The following is a 22582-nucleotide window of genomic DNA, read 5'->3' as shown; positions in this document are numbered from 1 at the left end:
GTCCATTGATTGAAATGTTAATATCCTTTGTCAACACCCTCACAGACATACCTAGGAATAATACTCTGCATCCTTCAGTCTAATCCAGTTGACACTCAGTATTAACCATCACGGAGAGGTGGTTACTGTGGCATATTTATTCAGTCCTTGGGGTTGTGGGGTAGGTGGAGCAAGTCAAGTGGGTTGAATCTACTTGTTCCTTAGGGAGTTGGTTACCAGTAAGCAATTGTTAAGGTAGTTATCTGGATTGACCACACTGAGGAGCTGAGAGGAGGTAGAGAACTGGAAACTATGCTAAGGGTAACTAAGACCTGCTTCTGGTATAAAAATGTCCAACTTAACATTTGAGTGCTGATGCAATATAAAATGATAGGAATTCACTTCAGCTGTCATTAAGGTATTGGTAGGGCTGTGGTCTTATCTGAGAGTTGCCTGGGGAAGGACTCACTTCTAAGGTAATGTGTTTGCTCATGGCATTCAGTTCCTTGCAGGGTCCCAGTTTGAGCATTTCCATTTCTTGCTGTCAGCTGGAGGCCATCTCAGCTCCTTGCCATTCAGCAGTTCACAAGCTGGCAGGTTGCTTCTTCAAAGCTAGCAAAAGAGTCTCCTAGAAAGATGGGTTACAATCTTATGTATAATGTAATCACACACTTTTTGTCCCTTTGCCATAATCTGTTGGTTAGAATATATAGATTTTTCCCATGCTTAAGAGGAGAGGAACACAAAGAGCATGAACATCAGGAGGTGGGGATAATAGAAGCCGCCCTAGTGTCTATCTGCCCCAGTATTCTGGGCCATAAAACAATAAACCACATTCTTTTGAAATGCACATGGTACATTGACCAACATAGACCATGTGTTGGGTCCATAGGACAAGTCTCAGAAATTTTCAAAAAATTGAAATTTATACGAGATGTTGAGAACAATGAAATTAAATTGGAAAACAATAATATTAAGATCTAGAAAAACTGCAAATATTTGAAATTTAATCAGTATACTTCTAAATAATCTATATTTCAATGAAGAAAACATTTTGAACTGAATGAAAATGAAAATACAGCAGTATCACAATTGTGTGATGTAGCTAAAGTTATATTCAGAGGGAGGTTTATATCTTTAAAATGCTTAACTTAGAAAAGGAGCAAGATATAAATGAATGTTTTGAGTTCTGACCTTAATAAATTAAACAAAGAGTGAATTAATTCCAAGGTAAGTAGAAGGAAGAAATAATAAAAACAAGGGCCAATCAATAAAGAGAAAATGGGGGGAGCTGGATCCAAGATGGCTGAATAGGAACAGCTCTGGAGTGCAGTTCCCAGTGGGAACAATGCAGAGTGTAAATGATCACTGCATTTCCAAATGAGTTTTTACTGCCCACAGGGAATCTACCAGAAGATTACCTGGCTGAAAAGTGCCATGAGTCTCCAGCACGGCTGTTTCAGCTGGCACCGTGGGTCTCTGCACAACTCACACAAATCTGGGTGGCCGTTTCAACTGGCGCCTGGAATGCCTCGTAAACAGAGCTGCCCATTCAACTGAAAAAAAGGGGACTGAAACAGGGAGCCAGGTGATCTAGCTTAGGTCCCATCCCAACAAAGACGAGCAATCTGAAATGCTCTGGATTGAGAGTTTCGCAGCAAGTGCAGCTGGACCCAGGCCAATCCAGCTCAATCGGGGGAAGGGCATCAGCCATTACCAAGGCAGTCCACCACTACTGAGGCAGTCCGCCATTACCAAGGCAGTCCACCATTACTGGGGCGTTGCGCCATTACTGCGGCAATCCACCTTTACTGAGGTAGTCTGCCATTACCGAGGCAGTCTGCCATTACCGAGGCAGTCTGCCATTACTGAGGCAGACTGCCATTACTGAGGCAGTTCTAACTGTACCTCTGTAAACAAAACTACAAGGAAGTTCACACAGCAGCTGGGCAGAGCCCACGGCAGCTCAGCAACACCTCTGCTGGCGGATGTGACTAGGCTACCTCCTTGCTGGGCAGGGCATCTCTGAAAAAAGGCAGCAGCATGTCAGGAACTTATAAATAAAGCCCCACCTTCCCAGGACAGAGCACCTGGGAAGAAAGGTGGTTATGAGTTCTGCTGCAGCAGACTTAAACGTACCTGCCCAGCAGCTCTGAGCAGAACAACAGAGCTCCCAGCTCAGGACTTGAGCTCCTATAAGGGACAGACTGTCTCCTCAAGCAGCTCCCCGACCCCCTTATATCCAAAGAGACACCTCGTAAAGGAGAGTTCAGGCTGACATCTGGCAGGTACCCTTCTGGTATGAAGATAAGAAGAAACTGGCAGCCACCATTACTGTTCTATAGCCACCACAGGTAATCCCCAGACAAGCAGGGTCTGGAGTGAACCTCCAGCAGTCCTACAGCAGAGGGGCCTGACTGTTAGAAGGAAAACTAAAAAACAGAAAGAAAGAACTTCATCAAAAAAGATGTCCACTCAAAGACCCCATACAAAAGTCACCAACTACAAAGACCACAGGTAGAATCCACAAAGATTGGAAGAAACAAGTGCAAAAAGGATGAAAACACCCAAAACCAGAGCGCTTCTCCTCTAAGGGATCACAACTCCTCACCAGCCAGGGAACAAAGCTGGATGGAGAATGAGTCTGATGCATTGACAGAAACAGGCTTTAGAAGGTGGGTAGTAACAAACTTCTCTGAGCTAAAAGAACATGTTCTAACCCAATTGCAAAGAAACTAAGAACCTTGAAAAAAGGTTTGACGAAATGTTGATGAGAATAAACAGCTTAGAGAAGAATATAAATGAATTGATGGAGCTGAAAAACACAACACAAGAACTTCGCAAAGCATACACAAATTTCAGTAGCCAAATCGACCAAGCAGAAGAAAGGGTATCAGAGATTGAAGATGAACTCAATGAAATAAAATGAGAAGGAAAGATTAGAGAAAAAAGAGTGAAAAGAAATGAACAAAACCTCCAAGAAATATGGGATTATGTGAAAAGACCTAATCTATATTTGATAGGTGTACCTGAATGTGATGGAGAGAATCCAAGCTCAAAAACACTCTTCAGGATATTCTCCAGGAGAACTTCCCCAACCTAGCAAGGCAGGCCAACATTCAAGTCCAGGAAATACAGAGAACAGCACAATGATGTTCCTCAAGAGAGCAACCCCAAGACACATAATCGTCACATTCACCAGGGTTGAAATAAAGGAAAAAATACTAAGGGCAGCTAGAGAGAAAAGTCGGGTTACCCACAAAGGGAAGCCCATCAGACTCACGGTGGATCTCTTGGCAGAAACCCTACAAGCCAGAAGAGAGTGGGAGCCAATATTCAACATCCTTAAACAAAAGAACTTTCAACCTAGAATTTCATATCCAGCCAAACTAACCTTCATAAGCGAAGGAGAAATAAAATCCTTTACAAACAAGCAGTTGCTTTAAAATTTAAAAAAAAATTTTTTTTAATTAGCTAGGTGTGCTGATGCATCCCTCTGGTCCCGGCTATTGAGGAGACTGAGGTGGGAGGATCACTTGAGCCCAGGAAATTGAGGCTGCAGTGAGCCATGTTTGTGCCACCTCACTCCAGCGTTGGTGACAAAGCAAGACCCTGTCTCAAAAAAAAAATGTAGTATTGATCCTTTTGTAGTTTATAAGTGTCGTGACGGGGTGTTCATGCACATGTGTAAGATGCGCCACCCTTGAGGCTTGTTACAGCATAAGCAGATTACCAGTCTCACATGAAAAAAAAAAAGAAATGTAGTATATATATACAGTGTTTAACATTCAGCCTTTAAAAAGAAGGAAATTCTACAATATGTGACAATACAGATTAACTATTAGGATATCATGCTAACCGAAATAAGCCAGTCACAGAAGGACAAATATTGCATGTTTCCATTTGTATGAGATGTCTAAAATAGTCAAATTCATAGAATCAAAGAGGGGAATGCTGGTTGATGTGTTGGGGTAAGAAGTGAGTAGGAATGGAAGTTACTAAGTAACAGGCATTAAACTTCAGTCAAGCAGGAAGAATAAGCTCTAGAGATCTGCTGTACAACGTTGTGCCTAAAGTCAACGTTAAGTATGTACAATTAAAAATTTAAGAGAGTTGAGCTGCCGAGTACAGTGGCTGATGCCTGTAATCCCACCACTTTGGGAGGCTGAGTCAGGTAGATCACTTGAGCCAATGAGTTCGAGACCAGCTCCGGCAACATGGTGAAACCCTGTTTCTACCAAAAAAAAAAAAAAAAAAAAACATAATTAGTCAGGCATGGTGATGTGTGCCTCTAGTCCCAGCTACTTGGGAAGCCGAGGTGGGTGAATCACCTGAGGTTGGGAGTTCAAGACCACCCTGACCAGCATGGAGAAACTCTAAAAATACAAAATTAGTCAGGCTTGGTGGCGCATGCCTGTAATCCCAGCTACTCGGGAGGCTAAGGCAGGAGTATCGCTTGAACCCAGGAGGCAGAGGTTGCAGTGAGCTGAGATTATGCCATTGCACTCCAGCCAGGGCAACAAGAATGAAACTCCATCTCAAAAAAAAATTTAAAAAAAGGAAAAAAAAGGGCAAAGTCCTTGAATAGACAGTGTCTGTAGATTATCCAAGTCTGTTTGTCTAGCTAGATGGTGAGATTAGGGATAGATATATAATTACATTTACATTTTATATTTATATTTATTAATATATAGTTAGTTGGAAAAACCATGGATAAGATTGGAAAGGGAAAATGTAGAGAGAGCAGAGGGCTGGCGCTGTACTTTAGGGAACATCAGTATTTAACTGGCAGACAGTAGAAGAGGAGCCTAAGTAAGCCACCGAAGAAACAGAATGGCATGAGGAGAACTGGAAGAGGTGTGTCGTAGAAGCAAAATGAGATGAATGTTTCAAAGATAAAATGGTCAGTAGTATCTAATAACGTAAAGAAGCCAAAAAAATAAGTATCTGGAAAATGTTGATTGCTTTAACAAGATTGGTGACTTTTCAATAGCCTTTTCAGAGGAGTGAGTCTGAAGGGAAGAGACAGAAAACAGACCTTAGGGTTTTGAAGAGTAACTGGAATTAAGGAAATGAAGAAAAGGAGGTAGTATGCTATAGTGGTTAAGAGTATAGACCGGGCATGGTGGCTCACCCCTGTAATCCCAGCACTTCACCTAAGATCAGGAGTTCAAGACCAGCCTGACCAATATGGTAAAACCTCATCTCTACTAAAAATACAAAAATTAGCTGGGTACGGTGGGGCACACCTGTATCCAGCTACTTGGGAGGCTGAGGCAGGAGAATAGCTTGAATCTGGGAGGCGGAAGCTACAGTAAGCCAAGATCACACCATTGCACTCTAGCCTGGGTTACAGACTGAGGCTCTGTCTCAAAACAAAAGCAAGAGTATGGCCTCTGGAGCCAGGTGCTGGAGTTTCAATCCTGGCTGTCTGCTTACTAGCTCTATCTGTATGAAATAAAGAAAGGAATAGTACCTGCCTCATAGGTGGTTATAAGGATTCAAAGAATTAATATACCAAACCTGCTTACAGCAGTGTCTGTCACAGAGTAATTGCTATGTAAGTGTTCTTGTTTTTGTTATTACAGATTATTCTCTTAAATGGTTTGACTGAGAATGGAAGAAAAAGATGTGTTTTCGTTTGCTGGAGAAGGGAGGGAAAGTCAAGGGGAAGAGGAGTTTAAAAACATTTATATTCCTAGAAAAACCTAGATCAAAGAAAATGCCAAAGGTCTCAAGAGAGCAGCGAGAGCAGATGATGCAAGATTCCAGAGGAGGTGGGAGAGAACTGAACAAGGGGGATTAGACTGAAAACCAGAGGACTCCTGACTCACTAGATTAGGGGTAGGGATAGGTTCTGTTAAATACCAGTAAGTTGGAAGTGGTCTGGTAACATGGTATGAGGAAATGTCGTTGGGGAAAGGATAGTTTGGCTTAGTTTGGAGGGGATTTCGTGGAGAATGGTGAGTACTTGGGATACTCAAGGGAAATAGAAATTTAACCATGGACAAGTAGTGTTCAAAGTCTTGGGGTTTGCAAACCTATGTATCACAAGATCTTTCTCCATGTCTCCTTGTAGAAGTGGTATATATAACAGAATTTTTGTTTTTGTTTTTGTGAAGGAGTCTTGCTCTGTAGCCAGGCTGGAGTGCAGTGGTGCGATCTCGGCTCACTGCAGCCTCCACTTCCCGGGTTCAAGCAATTCTCTTGCCTCAGCCTCCTGAGTAGCTGGAACTACAAGCGAGTGCCACTACACCCAGCTAATTTTTGTACTTTTAGTAGAGACAGGATTTCACCATGTTAGCCAGATGGTCTTGATCTCTTGACCTTGTGATCCGCCTGCCTCAGCCTCCCTAAGTGCTGGTATTACAGGCGTCAGCCACCGTGCTCTGCCCATAGTTACTTTTTTTAAGTGAAAGCAGTTTGCCTTTAATTTACAAGAAGAGTTTACACCCATGAGATAACATAGAACAACCTGAGGTCTTACAAAACCAGTCTTAGAATCATTGAATTAACCATCTTAACTCAAAAGAAGAAAGAATGTAATAAAAAAAAAAAACAAATTTTAAAAATCTAGAAAGGTTATAATCATTAGGCCTGTGATTAAAAGGTTTTCTTTCTAATTGTTTGTGTATTTCGCTAATGTGGTACTTCAGGCTTTTAACGAGATACAAAAATTACTTTAATTGCTTACCTGCCTAAGAATCCTGACTTTTAAATGTAAGAAATCATTGTAGATATAATTAACAAGGAAAACTGTGAATTTTATAGTTTGGGTAATCTGAGGTTGGGGTAAACAATAATTAAAATTTTTCTTTCTTTTTTTTTTTAACAGTGATCCTTATGTGAGAGTGACATTGTATGACCCAATGAATGGAGTTCTTACAAGTGTGCAAACAAAAACCATTAAAAAGGTTAGACTTAGCAGTATTCAAAAAGTTTTTAATGTACTTTGTTTTATTTTTACATTACAAAAATGTTATTCTATGTTTATTATTTTTTAGAGTTTGAATCCAAAGTGGAATGAAGAAATACTATTCCGAGTAAGTATGTATTTTATTTTACTAAAGTGGAAAAAGTAAGATTTTTTTCAGGAGGTTAGAATAATAAATTCTTGTTTCTGATATTTGAAGATGTATCTCAGGATTTGCCCAAAGTTGTGAAAATGTAAAAGGAATTGAAATTGGGGATGACATGGTCCTAAAACCATTTATTTTATGAAAAACACAAATGTAAGATAATGGAGAAACTAAAGACTGGAATTATCTCATTCTAGTAAAACTGATTTAGAGACTGTACAATAGTCTGATTCCAGTTGAGCAGATTCAGTGTTTTCTCATAAAGATGATGCAAATTATATTTGTGTCTTCCTAGTCATTTATTACTAAACACATTGAGGGTTTATCAAGTGAATACATTTCTTTTTATGCACACGTCACTAACATTGCTGCCTTTCCACCCCATATGCCTCATTTACCATCAGAGCAGACTCCAGTCAGCAGTTACTTCCTGGTTCCTCAGCAGGGCCCTCAAACTGACAGTGTTTCCTTGTACCTATTTAGTATCAGAGTCCTTTCTGTTGCCAGAATCGAAACCCTACCAGAGCAGTGGTAGAGATGCATTTCAGGAATTTCCCCTCTGGATTATTCCCACTTTTATCATCCTTAAAATCTTCTTCCTTGACCTCATATTCCCCTTTAGCTATTGACTCGTTTCTCTGTTCACCTGAATATGAAACATTCATGGGAGAGTTGTCTACCCTCATCATTTCTGCTTCTCTGGGATGCTCGTTAACCCACTCTACTCTAACTCATACCCCTGTTACTCAGATGAAACTGCTGTTATTTAGGTCACCAGTGACTTCCCTGCTGCCAGGTTCATCTCATCTCATCTTACTCATGCTGTTCTCAGCATTTGACATGACAGATCATTCCCAAAACACCAGCCCCTCTGGAGGCTTCTGTGGTACCGTACTTGATTTCAGTAAGGAAAGCAGAAGCCCTTCTTCTGTACTTCATGTTTAAAGATTTTTGTTTGTTTTGTTTTGTTCAATTTTAATAAGGTGAATTTGAAGGAAAGAAATTGCTGACACTAAGGGCAAGGCAGCTGTTGCTGCAAAGATCCAGCCAGCGGCACCAATTAGGTTGCCTCTGGTTTTTTGGTTTGAAGAAAGATTTTCCCCACTCTATCTAGTATGACATAAAAACAACATTTTAAATCGGTTTGGAAATTTTGGATTCTTGAGGAAATGGTATTGAATAAATTGGATAGTCATATGAAGAAAAACGAAGCTAAATTTCTGTTTTTACTATTTCACCAGAATAAATTCCAGACTTGATAATGTCTGGTTTTGATTGCTTTTTTGGCACAAATGTTGCTTAGGGGTGAGTTTTTAAATTCCCAAGTTGTTGAGTTATTTATTTATTTCTACTTTTGTTTTATTTTACTTATTTTGTTACATTTTTCTTAGAATCATGTATTTTCAACGTATTTCAAAGTTTTCTTTCTATCTTTTTTTTCTAATATTATTGGCTTGCCCATGTTTAATAATGTTTAGTCATAATAACAATGGATGTATATTTGTCTTGTTTTCAATTTTAGTGGGAATGCATCTAGCATGTCTCCAACATGGATAGCTTTTTATTATTTACCATATTAAAGAGGTATTCAGCTATTGCTATTTTTTTAAGAGTTAAGAAACCATATTGATACTTCCAGTTTGAGCCATGATACAGTAATAGGATGTTAGGCTTAACCTGATGTGTAAACAACCATGAAGCTAGAGGGGATAGGAGAAATGGGGAGATGTTGGTCAAAAGGTACAGACCTTTAGTAGTAAGCTGGATAAGTTCTGGGATCTAATGTGAAGCATGGTGACTATAGTTAATAATACTATATTGTACACTTGAAATGTACTAAGAGAGTAGATTTTAAGTGGCCTCACTATACACACAATGGTAAGTAACTATGTGTGGTGACAGATGTGTTAATTTGATGTGGTAATTATTTCACAAAGTGTACATAAATCACGCGTATCTTGAATATGTACAATTTTTGTCAATTATAACTCAAGAAAACTGGAAAATAGAAAAAATCTACTTAGATATAGTGAAATAGATGGTTAAAATTTGAAAGATGAAAAAGGACATACCATGCAAAAGTAATCGAAAGAAACTGAGGTAGCCATATTAATGTCAGACAAAGTAGACCTTAGAATAAGGACAATTACTAGGGATAAAAGGACCATTATATGATGATAAAAAGGAGAAATTCCTGAAGAAGCCGGAAGAATTCTAATTGTGTATGCACCTAATGACAAAGCACTAGAATACCCAAAGCAGTAAATGATAGCCCTGAAAGGAAAAATAGGCAAATATATTATCCTATATGGATAATTTAGCACTCTTCTTTCTCTCAGTAACTGGTAGAAAATGTAAATTAAAAAAAAATTTAGTAATGATACTGAAGTCCTGAAGAACACTATCAAACTGATTTTACCTAATTGACATCTGTGGACTCTCTACTCCAACAGTAGGAGACTATGTCTTTTCAAGTACACATAGAATAGTTACTGAGTAATCTGGGCCAAAGCCCAAACCAATTTTAAAAGATATCATGCAAATTTTGGTTTCTGACTATAATGGAATGAAAGCAAGTTTCAATAACAGGAAGGTATATAGAAAATCCCCAAATATTTGGAAGTTAATCACTTCCAAAAAGCTCATGGGTCAAATAAAAATTCTCAAGGGAAATTAGAAAATATTTTAAGAGAATGAAACAAAAATACATCAAAATATGTACATTGTAGGTAACATAATGCTTAAAAGGAAATATGTAGCATTAAATGCTTATGTTAGAAAAAAAGAAAGGCCTTGTATCATTAAGCTTCCACCTTAAGAAACTAGAAAGTAGCATCACTGCAGAACCTACAGATTTTAAGTAGATAATGGATATTGTGAACAGCTTTTTGCCTATAAATTCAATAACTTAGATGAAATGCATCAGTTTCTTTAAAGATACATACTACCAAAACTCACTTAAGTAGAAATAGATTACCTAAATAGTCTTACATCTCTTAAAGAAATTGAATTTGAAGTTAAAACCCTTCCAACAAAGAAAACCGCGGGTCTAGATAACTTGCTGTTGAATTCTATCACATATTTAAGGAGTAAATAATTCCGTTTCTACACAATGCCTTACCAAAAATAGAAGAGGAGGGAAATGTCCCATTTTATTCATGAGGCCAGCATTACCCCAATATCAAAGCCAGACAGAGACTATAAGAAAATTAAACAGCAGATCCTTAATTCTCAGGACCATAGCCACCTTATGGTAAGTTGACTATATTGGGCCCCATCCTAAGGACCAGTCATGTGTCCTCACATGGATAGATACCTCTTCTGCCTCTGTGCTTGCCCTTCCTGTCCACAGAACTCAGCCAGCACAACTACATGGGGGCTTACAGAATGCATGATTTGTAGGGATAGAAATCCACACAGTTACTTGTTTTTCTAGGGCTGCAGTTCATAGAAAAGGAGGTGCATGAGTAAGCCCATTGATCACATTACCTACCACACCAACCAGGAGCAAGAAGCCTCACAGAACACTGGAATGGCCTACTAAAGCCACAACTGTACTACCATTTGAAGGCAATACTCTGCAATGATGGGTGCTGCTTTTTGGGATACAGTTTACTCATTGAATCGGATACCTCAATATGAGGCTGTGTTCCCAACAGGAAGTACACAGGGGTTGAGGAACAAAAGAAGAGTAGGAATAGCTCAGTTTACAGTTTTACAGTGATCCACTGGAGGACTTGGTGCTTCCCATCCCTGCAACTCTGAGTTCTACAGTTTTAGAGCTTCAAGACCCAAAGGAAGCAAACTCTTTCCAGGGTACACAGCAAGGTCCCATGGAACCACAGCCTACAGTGGCTGCCAGATCACTCTGAACTCCTTGCATCCAAGAACCAGCAGGCAACTGGGACTATTAGTTGGTTGAATCTGCTTGGATAGTCATTCTCCAGTGTCTTATCAGGAGGGTTGCACACTGGGAGGGTTGAGGGTGGAGCCTGACTAGACAAGCCTGTCTTCAAGCCCCTGAGTTGTACATGGGAATGGTAAGCATGGCTGAAGTAATCCCCAGGCCCTTGTCAGAATGCTCAGGTGTGGGTGCAGTGGCTATGGGGAGTGGATGTTGCTTTTAGTGTCAGCAGCTATAAAATGGCAGTTGGAGAGCATTGGCCCCAGGTGGTGGCTACAAGTCTGGTAGTCTTTCTTCAGGACATTTTTTAATTTACTAGCCCTGCTCCTGGAGGTGGTGAGATCACTACCAGTGGTTCATGTTTTGGCTCTGGTAGCAACAACCAGCAGTGGCACCTAGCTGTGTGTGTGGGGATTTCAATGGGACTTCAGAGTCCTGGAGATCCAGAGCCTGTTGGGCCCGGGCAGGATGTACTCTGGTCTTCTTTTCTTGATTTCCCGTCTTCCTTAAGCTGATTGGAAATCAAGAAAAGGTTATCTGTTAGAGAAGTCCAATGTTAGGCAAGATTGTCTGGGCTCTAGAACCTCTGCTGTGCTCAGGTTTTGGCCAGGAGCAAGCAAGGGGCACACAGCAGGTAGATTCAAATGTGCATGCTCAGTTTGGGCTGTCAATCCACTATGCTTATTGCAGCAAGTTCTCTTGAAAGTGATGCTAAAGAGGCCAAATGTGGTAGCTCACCACACCTCTAATCCTAGCACTTTGGGAGGCCAAGGTGCGTGGATCATTTGAGGTCAGGAGTTCGAGACCAGCCTGGCTAATGTGGAACTCATCTCTATTAAAAATAAAAAATTAGCCAAAAATCGCTTGAACCTGGGAGGTGTTGGTTGCAATGAGCCCTCATTGTGCCGCTGCACGTCAGTCTGGGCAAGAGCCTGAGAGTCCATCTCAAAAAAAAAAAGAGAAAGAGATGCTAAAGAAATCTGAGTAGTTCAGTTCTCTGGCTGTTACAGTGGTGATAATTTAAAGAAGCATGGTGTAATCTTAAGAGCAGCTACTAAGAAATTAAAATAGAAATTTAAGGCTGGGTGTGGTGGCTAATGCCTGTAAGCTGTAATTCCAGCACTTTGATAGGCCGAGGTGGGCAGATCATGAGGTCAAGAGATCGAAACCGTCCTGGCCAATGTGCCCATCTCTATTAAAAATACAAAAATTAGCTGGGCATGGTGCTGTGCACCTGTAGTCCCAGCTTCTTGGGAGGCTGAGGCAGGAGAATCTTTTGAACCTGAGAGGCAGAGGTTGCAGTGAGCCGAGATCATGCCACTGCACGCCAGCCTGGGAACAGAGTGAGACTCATCTCAAAAAAAGAAAAAAAGAAAAAAGGAAGAAATATGTATAAAAATCCAATAAAAGAAATAAAATGAAATACCAAGAAATAATAATTTTAAAAAAGCAAGAAAAGAAGAATTAAAGATAAACAGAAAAGAAATAAAAAAGTGATAGTAATAAAGTCAAGCATGTCACTAATTTCCCTTCAAAAAAGCCAGATTCAATTAGATGCTTTTTACAGGGGACACACTTTGAGTATATAGACCCAGACAGGTTAAAAGTAAAAGGACAGAAAAAGAGTTACTAGATTAGTCCATTCTCACACTGCTATAAAGAACTACCTGAGACTGGGTAATGTATAAAGAAAAGAGGTTTAATTGACCCACAGTTCCATAGGCTGTAGAGGAAGCATGGCTGGAGAGGCCTCAAAAAACTTAGAATCATGGCAGAAGGTGAAGGGGAAACAGGCATATCTTACATGGCCAGAGAAGGAAGAAGAGAGGTAAGGGGGAAGTGCTGCATACTTTTAAACAAACAGATCTCATGAGAACTCACTCACTATTACAAAAACGGCAAGGGGGAAGTCCACCCCTATGTTTGAATTACCTCCCACCAGGCCACTCCTTCAACAATGGGATTACAATTTGACATGAGATTTGGGTGGGGACACAAATCCAAACCATATTCTGCCCCTGGGCCCTCCCAAATTTCATGTCCTTCTCGCACTGCAAAATGCAATCATCCCTTCTCAACAGTCCCCTAAGTTTTAACTTATTCCAGCATTAACTGAGATGTTCACAGTTCAGAGTCTCATGTGACACAAGGTCAGTCCCTTCTGCCTGTGAGTCTGTAAAATCAAAAAAAGTTACTTCTAAGATACAGGCATTGGGTAAATATAACCATTACAAAAGGGAGAAATCAGCCAAAATAAAGGGGCTATAGGCCCCATGCAAGTTCAGAACCCAGCAGGGCAATCATTAAATCTTAAAGCTCCAAAATAATCTCCTTTGACTCTGTGTCTCACATCCAGGCCACACTGATGCAAGGGGTGGGCTCCCAAGGCCTTGGGCATCTCCACCCCTGCGACTCTGCAGGGTACAGCCCCTTTGGCTGCTTTCACAGCCTAGTGTTGAGTGCCTGTGGCTTTTTTTCCTCTACCCATTCTGGGATCTGGAGGATAGTGGCCCATTTCTCACAGCTCTGCTAAGCAGTTTCCAAGTGGGAACCCTGTGTGGGGGCTTCATTTCCACATTTCCCCTCCACACTGTCCTAGTAGAGGTTCTCCATGAGGGCTCTGCCCCTGCAACAGGCTTCTGTCTGTATATCCAGGCTTTTCCATACATCCTCTGAAATATAGGCAGAGCTCCCAAGCCTCAACTCTCCCTCTGCATACCTGCAGGCTTAACACCATGTGGATGCCACCAAGGCTTATGGTTTGCACCTTCTGGAGCAGTGGCCTGAGACATATTTGGCCTTTATACTCATAGTTGGAGCTGGAGTGACTGGGATGCAGAGAGCAGTGTCCCAAGGTTGTACAGGGTAGCAGGGCCCTGGGCCAGGGCCATGAAACCATTCTTCCCTTCTAGTCTTCTGGAGCTGTGATGGGAGGAGCTGCCACAAAGATCTCTAAATTGCATTCAAGGCGTCTTCCCCATTGTCTTGGCTATTAACATTCAGGTCCAGCAGCTGGCTTGAATTCCTCCCCAGAAAATGGTGTTTTCTTTTCTACCACATGGTCAGGCTGCACATATTCCAAACTTATATGCTCTGCTTTCCTTTTAAATATAAGTTCCAGTTTCAGATCATCTTTGCGAATGCATATAAACATATGTCGTTAGAAGCAGCCAGGCCACAGTTTAAACACTTTGCTGCTTAGAAATTTCTTCTGCCAGATACCCTAAATCATCTCTTTCAAGTTCAAAGTTCCAGATTTCTAGAGCAGCGGCACAGTGCTGCCAGTCTCTTTGCAAAAGCATAGCAAGAGAGACCTTTACTTCACTTCCCAAAAGATTCTTCATCTCCGAGACCTCCTCAACCTGGACTTCACTGTCTTTATCACTATCAGCATTTTGGTCACAGCCATTCAACAGGTCTCTAGGAAGTTTCAGCTTTCCCTCATCTTCCTTTCTTCTTTTGATCTCTCCAAATTGTTTCAACCTCTGCCCATTACCTACTTCCAAAGCTGCTTCCACATTTTCAGATATCTGTATAGCAATGCCCAACTCCCCAGTACCAATTTTCTGTATTTGTTTGTTCTTGCATTACTATAAAGAACTACCTGAGACTGGGTAATTTATAAAGAAAAGAGGTTTAATTGACTCTCAGTTCCACAGGCTGTACAGGAAGCATGGCTGGGGAGGCCTCAGGAAACTTACAATCATGACAGAAGGTGAAGGGGAAGCAGGCTTGTCTTACATAGCCAGAGAAGGAGAAGAAGGAAGGGGGAAGTCCTACACACTTTTAAACAACCAGAGCTCATAAGAACTCACTCACTACCACCAGAACAGCAAGGGGTACATCTGCCCTTATGATCCAGTCACCTCCCAGCAGGCCACTTCTCCAACATTAAGGATTACAATTTGACATGAGATTTGGGCAGAGACATAATTCCAAACCATATCAGATACCTTGCAAATACCAGAAAAAAATATACTAATGGTTGTATTTACATTAGCCAAATTAGACTTTTAGGACAGAATTGCCAGAACAAAGGGGAATTTCATTATTGTAAAGGGTAAATTCATCAAGAAGAATACAATCTAAAATGTGTATGCACTTAGTAATAAATCTTTAAAATTACGAAGCAAAAATTGACAGAACTAAGTAAATAAACAAATCCACAATAGTTGATTTTATCACCTCTCTCTTAGTAACTGATACAACAACTAGACAAAAAAGAATTAGTAAGTACATGGATGATTTGAACAACACTGGTAATCGAATTCACCTATTTGACATGTATAGAACACTACAGCTAATACCGAAGAGTGTACACACTCTTTATATATGCCCATGAAACATTTACCAAGGTAGACCACATATAGGGTCATAAACCAAGTTCCAATACACTTAAAAGGATTGCAATTCAGCAGGATTGGCTGGGTGCGGTGGCTCGTGCCTATGATCCCAGCACTTTGAGAAGCCAAGGTATGTAGATCACTTTAGGTCAGGAGTTCAAGACCAGCCTGGCCAACATGGTGAAGCCCCACCTCTACTAAAAAATAAAATAAAATAAAATAAAAAATCAGCTTGGTGTGGTTGCACCCACCTGGGAGGCTAGGCACAAGAATCAGTTGAACCTGGGAGGCGGAGGTTGCAGTGAGCTGAGATCACACCACTGCACTCTAGCCTGGGTAACAGAATGAGACTCTGTCTCAAAAAAAAGAAATTCAACAGGATATGTTCTTGGAGAACAACAGATTTAAGTTAGAATTCAGTAACATATATATATAGCTGAAATATCACAAATATTTAGAAATTAAGCAAGTTGCTTTTGAATAAGCCATGGATCAAAAAATATATATAAGGAAAATTAAAAAGCATTTAACTGATTATTAAAGCATAACACACCAAAATGTGAGATGAACCTAATTCAGTGTTAGTACTTTATACCTTTAAATACTTACATATAAATGAAGAAATACTCAAAATCATTGATCTAAGCTTGCACCTTAAGTTCTTTAAAAAAAAAAAAAAGGAAGGAAATAAGAGTGGAAATCAATGGACAAGAAAATGGACAAAAAGTAGAGAAACCAATAATGGATCTTTGAAAACAATTAATGAAATTGGTATGCCACAGCTAGCCTTAAATGAGAGAGAAAGGTGCCCAAATGACCAATATTAGGAATCAGAGGCAGGAACCTACAGACATTTTTTAAAAGGTAATATTATAACTAATTTTATGCCAATAATTTTAACAATTTAGTTAAAATAGATAAACTCTTATAAGCCAAAATATACTAAAACCAATATAAGTAGAAATAGACAATATAGATATCTGTTAGAGGAATTAATATTATTGTTTAAGTTATAATTTTTAAAATTTACCATTATTTTTGATGATCTTACTCTCCTATTAGAGAGAATACTTGGCCTGGCACAGTTGCTCATCCCAGCACGTTGGGAGGCCAAGGTGGGAGGATCACATGAGCCCAAAAGTTTAAGATCATCCTAAGTAACATAGTGAGACCCCAACTCTACCCTCCCCCAAAAAAGCTAGAATTTGAGGACACCCTGGGCAATATAGTGAGACAGCAACATAGTGAGACCTCATCTCTACCAAAAAAAAAAAAAAAAAAGCTGGAATTTGAGGACACCCTGGGCAACACAGTGAGACAGTCCCGAAAGAAAGGAAAGGAAATGGGAAGGGAGGGGAGGGGAGAGGAGATGAGGATGTGGGGGAGGGAATAAGGGGATGGGGGAAGGAAGGAAAAGGAAGGGAAGGGAAAGGAAGAGGGAAGGAAGGGAGGGAGGAAGAAAGAAAGGGAGGGAAGGAAGCTTGAAAGTCAGTACTACCTTTGAATTAGAGATGTTAACCAGAAAAATAAGGACATTTAAACAAAATTTTAACTGATTTATTGAGGTATAGTTCATATACAAAAAGCCTGTACACATATAATACATATAGTTTGATAGGTTTAGACGTATGCATACAGCTGTGAAACCATCACTACAATCAAGGTCAAATATAACCATCACCTCCAAAAGTTTCTTCCTGTCACCTCCTTTTTTGTAGTAAGAACACTTGATATCTACCCTTTTAGTTTTCAGTGTACAATGCAGTATTATTAACTATAAACACCATGTTGCAAAAAGATCTCTAGAACATATTCATTGTGTATAACTGAAATTTTACACCCATTGAATAACTCCCAATTTATCCCTACCCCCAGCCTCTGGAAACCACCATCCTACTCTCTGCTTCTATGAATTTGACTATTTTAGATACTTTATGTAAGTAAGATCATCAGTATTTGTTCTTCTGGGAATAGCTAATTTCACCTAGTGTAATGTCCTCAAGGTTCATCCATTTTGTTGCAAATGACAAGATTTTCTTTTTGAAGGCTGAATAATGCCTCATTGTATGTATATGCCACATTTTCTTAATTTATCCTTCATTGAGTATTTAGGTTATTTCCATATCTTGGCTTCTGTGAATAATGCTATAACAAACGTGGTAGGGCAGATAACTTTAATTGCAGTGATTTTATTTCCTCTGGCTACATACCCAGAAGTGGGGTTGATGTATGATCTGGTAGTTCTACTTTTAAATTTTTTTAGGAACCTTTATACTGTTTTCTATAGAGGCTGGACCATTTTACATTCCTCCCAACAGTGTACAAGGATTCCAGTTTCTCCACATCTTCACCAAAACTTGTTATCTAAAAGATCTAAAAATTTTTGTGATAGTCATCCTAACAGGTGTGGTTTTATTTGCATCTCTCTGATGATTAGTGATTTTTGAGCACCTTTTCACGTAAAGGGTGGGCCATTTGTTTGTCTTCTTTGGAGAAATGTCTACTCAAGTCCTTACTTCATTTTTTAAACTGGGTTCCTTGTTTGTATTAGTCCGTTTCACATTCCTATAAAGATACTACCTGAGACTGGGTAATTTATAAACAAAGGAGGTTTAATTAACTCACAGTTTTCTCAGGAAACTTACAATCAAGGCAGAAGATGAAAGGGAAGCAGGCACCTTCTCCACAAGGTGGTAGGAGAGACAAGAGAAAGTGAAGGGAGAAGAGCCCCTTGTAAAACTGTCATATCTCCTGAGAACTCACTCACCATCACAAGAACAGCATGGGGGAAACTGCCCCCATGATCCAATCACCTCCCACCAGATCCCTCCCTTGACATGTGGGGATTACAATTTGAGATGAGATTTGAGTGGGGACACAGAGCCAAACCATATTATTGTTGGTGGCATTTTTTTTTTTTTCTTCTGAGACAGGGTCTCACTCTTACCCAGGTTGGAGTGTAGTGGCACAATCATGGCTCATTGCAGCCTCAACCTTCTAGCCTGAAGTGACCACCCCTCCCCTCTCCGCAAGCCTTCCAAGTAGCTGCAAACACAGGTCATGCCACCACACCCAGCCAGTTTTTAATTCTTTTTTTTTTTTTTTTTTTTTTGGAGTGACTCACTGTTTTGCCCAAGTTTGTCTCAGACTCCTGGACTCAAGTGATCCTCCTGCCCTGCCCTCCCAAAGTGCTGAGATTACAGGTGTGAGCCACTGTGCCTGCCAGTTTGTTTTTGGTTTTTGTTTGTTTATTTTTACTATTGAGTTATGGGAGTTACTTTTGTATGTAATTTCGGAGTTTGGAGAGCAACTCTTTTTCTTATACATGGTCTGCAAATACTTTTTCCATTTTGTAGGTTGCCTTTTCACTTCGTTGATTGATTCCTTTGCCATATAGAAGCTTTTTAGTTTAATGTAGCCACACTTTGTCAATTTTTGCTTTCATTGCCTCTGCTTTTGGTGTCACCCAAAAGATCATTGTCAAGACCAAAGTCAAGAAGCTTCTCCTCTGTTTTCTTCTAGGGGTTTTACAGTTTCGGGTCTTATGTTTATGTCTTTAATTAATTTGAGTTGATTTTTGTGTATGGTTTAACATAAGGGCCAATTTCTTTGTTTTGCATATGGATATCCAGTTTTCCTAAGCCATTTGTTGAAGAGACTATCCTTACCCCTCTGTGTATGGTTGGCACCTGAGTCAAAGATCAGTCAACTGTATTTCATAAGTTTATTTTTGGGCTATTTTATTGGTCTCTGTCTGTCTTAATTTTTGTATCATACTGGTTTAATTACTGTAAGTTTGTGATATATTTTGAAATCAGGAACTATGATGCCTCTAGCTTTGTTCTTCTTTCTCAAGATGCAGGGTCTTTTTTAGATCTGTATGAATTTTAGGATTTTTTTTTCTATTTCTGTAAAAAATACCATTGGGATTTTGGTGGGTGTAGTATTGAATTTTTAGATTGCTTTGGGTAGTATGGACATTTTAACAATATTTAGTTCTTCCAATCCATGAACACAGGATGTCTTTCCATTTATTTTTGTCTTGAAAGAAAGCTATTTATAATTGATATATCAGGATTAGGACTCTACTGCCATATCCTTATTTTTATTTTTTTTTCCATAACTTCACTATTACCAAATGTTATAGCTAGTAACATTTACCAAATATTTACTTCATTTTTGTGATCATAGGCTGCACATTTGTTTCATTTAAAAATTTTGCTAATTTATTATAAGGATAACTAGATAAATTTGTGTAGATCAATACTAATTCATTAAGCTAGAAAAAGAACCGAAAACACATGGTGAAATGTCTTCTGTACAAAGGACATTATGATGTGTGGTACTCTATTTTCCTCTTTGTCATTTATATCATCGTTTTTATATAGCTCAGAATATTTTCAACTGAATGTATTTGCCATAAAAATGTCTGCTGAGATAACATATTATAGCAACAATTTGGTTCTTGGGCATTCAGCCAAATGGAAATTGTGGTCAGAAGTTGAAGGCAGCTTTTATATCTTTGAGAAAACATGAAGTTCAAAAACGTTTTTATGAAAAACTGTTACTCATAAGTTAAAAAACAGGAAACTGCAAGTTGAAGTTAGTGCTCAATAGCAAATTATGGCCAGGTGTGGTGGCTCACGTCTGTAATCACAGCGCTTTGGCGGGTGATTACAGAGGCTGAGGTGGGTGGATTGCCTAAGGTCAGGAGTTCAAGACCAGCCTGGCCAACATGATGAAACCTCATCTCTGCTGAAAATACAAAAATTAGCTGGGCATGGTGGCACATGCCTGTAATCCCAGCTATTCGGGAGGCTGAGGCAGGAGAATCACTTGAACTTGGGAGGCGGAGGTTGCAGTGAGCCGAGATCATACCATTGTGGTCCAGCCTGGGTGACAAGAGCGAAACTCCATCTCAAAAAAAAAAAATAGCAAATTATAATAAAAATCTACACTTCATATGCTCAGAGGGAAAAAAGTGCAACACATTAGGTAAAGTGCACACGTAAGAATCGTGCATGGGCATCGGAAAAAGCCTCACCCCATTTCCTACATTCTGTGGGTACTCTATATATATCTTTAGCATTTATACTCAATATATTAGATTCATATAAAGTATATATATGCATGTGTATATGTTATAGAAGTAATGTAACTTATACATGATAATATTTTTATGAAGAGAAATGAAAATCGCCGTAATTTCATCTCTATAAAACTACCACTGATAGTGTGCTCTTCTGTGATTTCCTATGTGTATTTTTCTACGTATTTTTATGGATCGGAAAAAAACCTACCTACATACACAAATTTGATATGATATTTTTCTATACCTATTTCTCAGGCACTTTGCTATGCTTGTTAATGAGATAGCCACAGTCTGTACCCTCAACAAAGCTTACTGTCTAGTATGGACTAGTGTGAACAAGAAACTCAAAATTACTATCAGTGTGCTGAGCTTTATGGAAGAGAAAACACAGGGTACCGGAGAGTGAATACAGGGATGGGGGATCACTTACTCTAGAAGGTTTAGGAGGGAATCCTGTGACAAACTGTATTGTTTAGGATGCTTTCAGCTTCAAGTTACAGACGAGGTAACAATTAAAACTGCCTTACACAATAAGCACACTGGTTATCTCTAATCATAAGAAGAATAAAAGAAGGTTGGTCATTGCAGCAGGTGAAGGAAGTTATGCTTGACCCAGCTTCTCTGGGATTCTCTTGGCTCTCTCTCTCTGTGGTCACAGATATTTATAGCAGTTCCAAAGACACGATAATGACCAGAGGTTAAACGGGAAAGCTTTTTGCTGAGTATCTCTTTTAAAAAGTGAAGAACCAGCCAGGGCTGGTGGCTCCCGCCTGTAATTCCAGCACTTTGGGAGGCCGAGGTGGGTGGATCACAAGGTCAGGAGAGCGAGACCATCCTGGCCAACAAGGTGAAACCTGACCTCTACTAAATATACAAAAATTAGCTGAGCGTGGTGGCAAGCACCTGTAATCTCAGCTACTCAGGAGGCTGAGGCAGGAGAATCGCTTGAACCAGGGAGGCGGAGACTGCAGTGAGCAGAGATCGTGCCACTGCACTCCAGCCTGGGCAACAAAGCTAGACTGTCTCAAAAGAAACAAACAAAAAAAGTGAAGAACCTTTTTTCAGAAGATCCCCCAGAAGACTTGGAATCTTTTTCTCTTGGGCCAGAATTGTGTGATGTGCATATTTCCTACCCCACTGTTGGTAACGAAAATGGTGTTACCCTGAGGCTTACAGGAATCAGAATTCTGGGGAAGAGGAGTAGCTGTGTATCCCTGGCATACATGGTCACCCAGTATTTGAATAAAATCATAATCCTGTTAGCTAGGAAGAAGGTGGGACACCACATCAGTGCAGCAGTAAGTAAATTACGATACATGCATACAACAAAATCCTTATCGGCTGTTTAAAAAGAGGCAGGTTTATAGGTTTTGATATATAATTCATTTCAGATTATATTAAATGAAGAAAGGAAAATGCATAACAAGGCCAGGTGCAATGCCTCACGCCTGTAATCCCAGCATTTTGGGAGGCCAAGGCAAGTGAATCACCTGAGCAAGGAGTTGAAGACCAGCCTGGCCAACATAGTAAAACCGCATCTTTACTAAAAAAAAAAAAAAAAGCCAGGTGTGGTGGTAGGTGCCTGTAGTCTCAGCTACTTAGGAGGCTGAGGCAGGAGAATCGCTTGAACCTGGGAGGCGGAGGTTGCAGTGAGCCAAGATCATGCCACTGCACTCCAGCCTGGGCAATAGAGTGAGACTCTGTTTCAAAAAAAAAAAAAAAGGAAAGAAAAAGAAAAACACAGAACATTGTATATAGGATTATACTGTTTGTGTAAAACCAGAAAAATGTTTAAATGCTTTCTTACATGCTGGTATTTGTAGAAAATAATTCTGGAAGGACCTAAGAAACTGTTTACAGTATTTGCTCTGGGAATGGGACAAAGAAGACAGAGGTTTATAATTTACTATATATCCTTTCTTACTGTTTGGGTTTCTTCTCTATGTCCATATATCTACAATTTATTTTTATATTTGTTGATTCGAAATAACTATCTTCATAGAGAAATAAAATGGAAAGATATAAAACATTTAAATTTAAATGCCAGAATACTTTCTATTCATATATTGTTTTATGCCTGTAAAAACACTTGTCTAATTCATTGAACTTTTTTAATGCTAGTTTTATTTTACAGTATTCTTAAAACATATCCACACAAAACTTGTGCATCAGTGTTCATAGCAGC

At 39.6% G+C, this 22582-nt stretch overlaps 1 protein-coding gene and 1 non-coding gene across 3 annotated transcripts in view; both read left to right on the top strand.

Moving 5' to 3' along the window:
• Positions 1–22582, top strand: part of NEDD4 (NEDD4 E3 ubiquitin protein ligase) — a 162542-nt gene that overhangs the window by 35248 nt on the left and 104712 nt on the right. For both annotated transcript variants that reach the window (XM_021673874.2, XM_064365708.1), the window contains exons 3-4: positions 6815–6893; positions 6984–7022. In XM_021673874.2, coding sequence (XP_021529549.2) covers positions 6815–6893; positions 6984–7022 — 118 coding nt within the window. The remainder of the gene's footprint in view (positions 1–6814; positions 6894–6983; positions 7023–22582) is intronic.
• On the top strand, positions 3619–3722 carry LOC135270486 (small nucleolar RNA U13). The gene has a single exon (XR_010338659.1). It is a non-coding gene; the product is annotated as a small nucleolar RNA U13 (small nucleolar RNA).

This window comes from Aotus nancymaae, unplaced genomic scaffold (genome assembly GCF_030222135.1).
Source record: "Aotus nancymaae isolate 86718 unplaced genomic scaffold, 86718_ANA_hifiasm-v0.15.2.pri h1tg000062l, whole genome shotgun sequence".
In the NCBI taxonomy this organism is placed as follows: Eukaryota; Metazoa; Chordata; class Mammalia; order Primates; family Aotidae; genus Aotus; species Aotus nancymaae.
The sequence above is the reverse complement of the archived record's forward strand: the minus strand, read 5'-3'. Positions and strand labels throughout refer to the sequence as shown.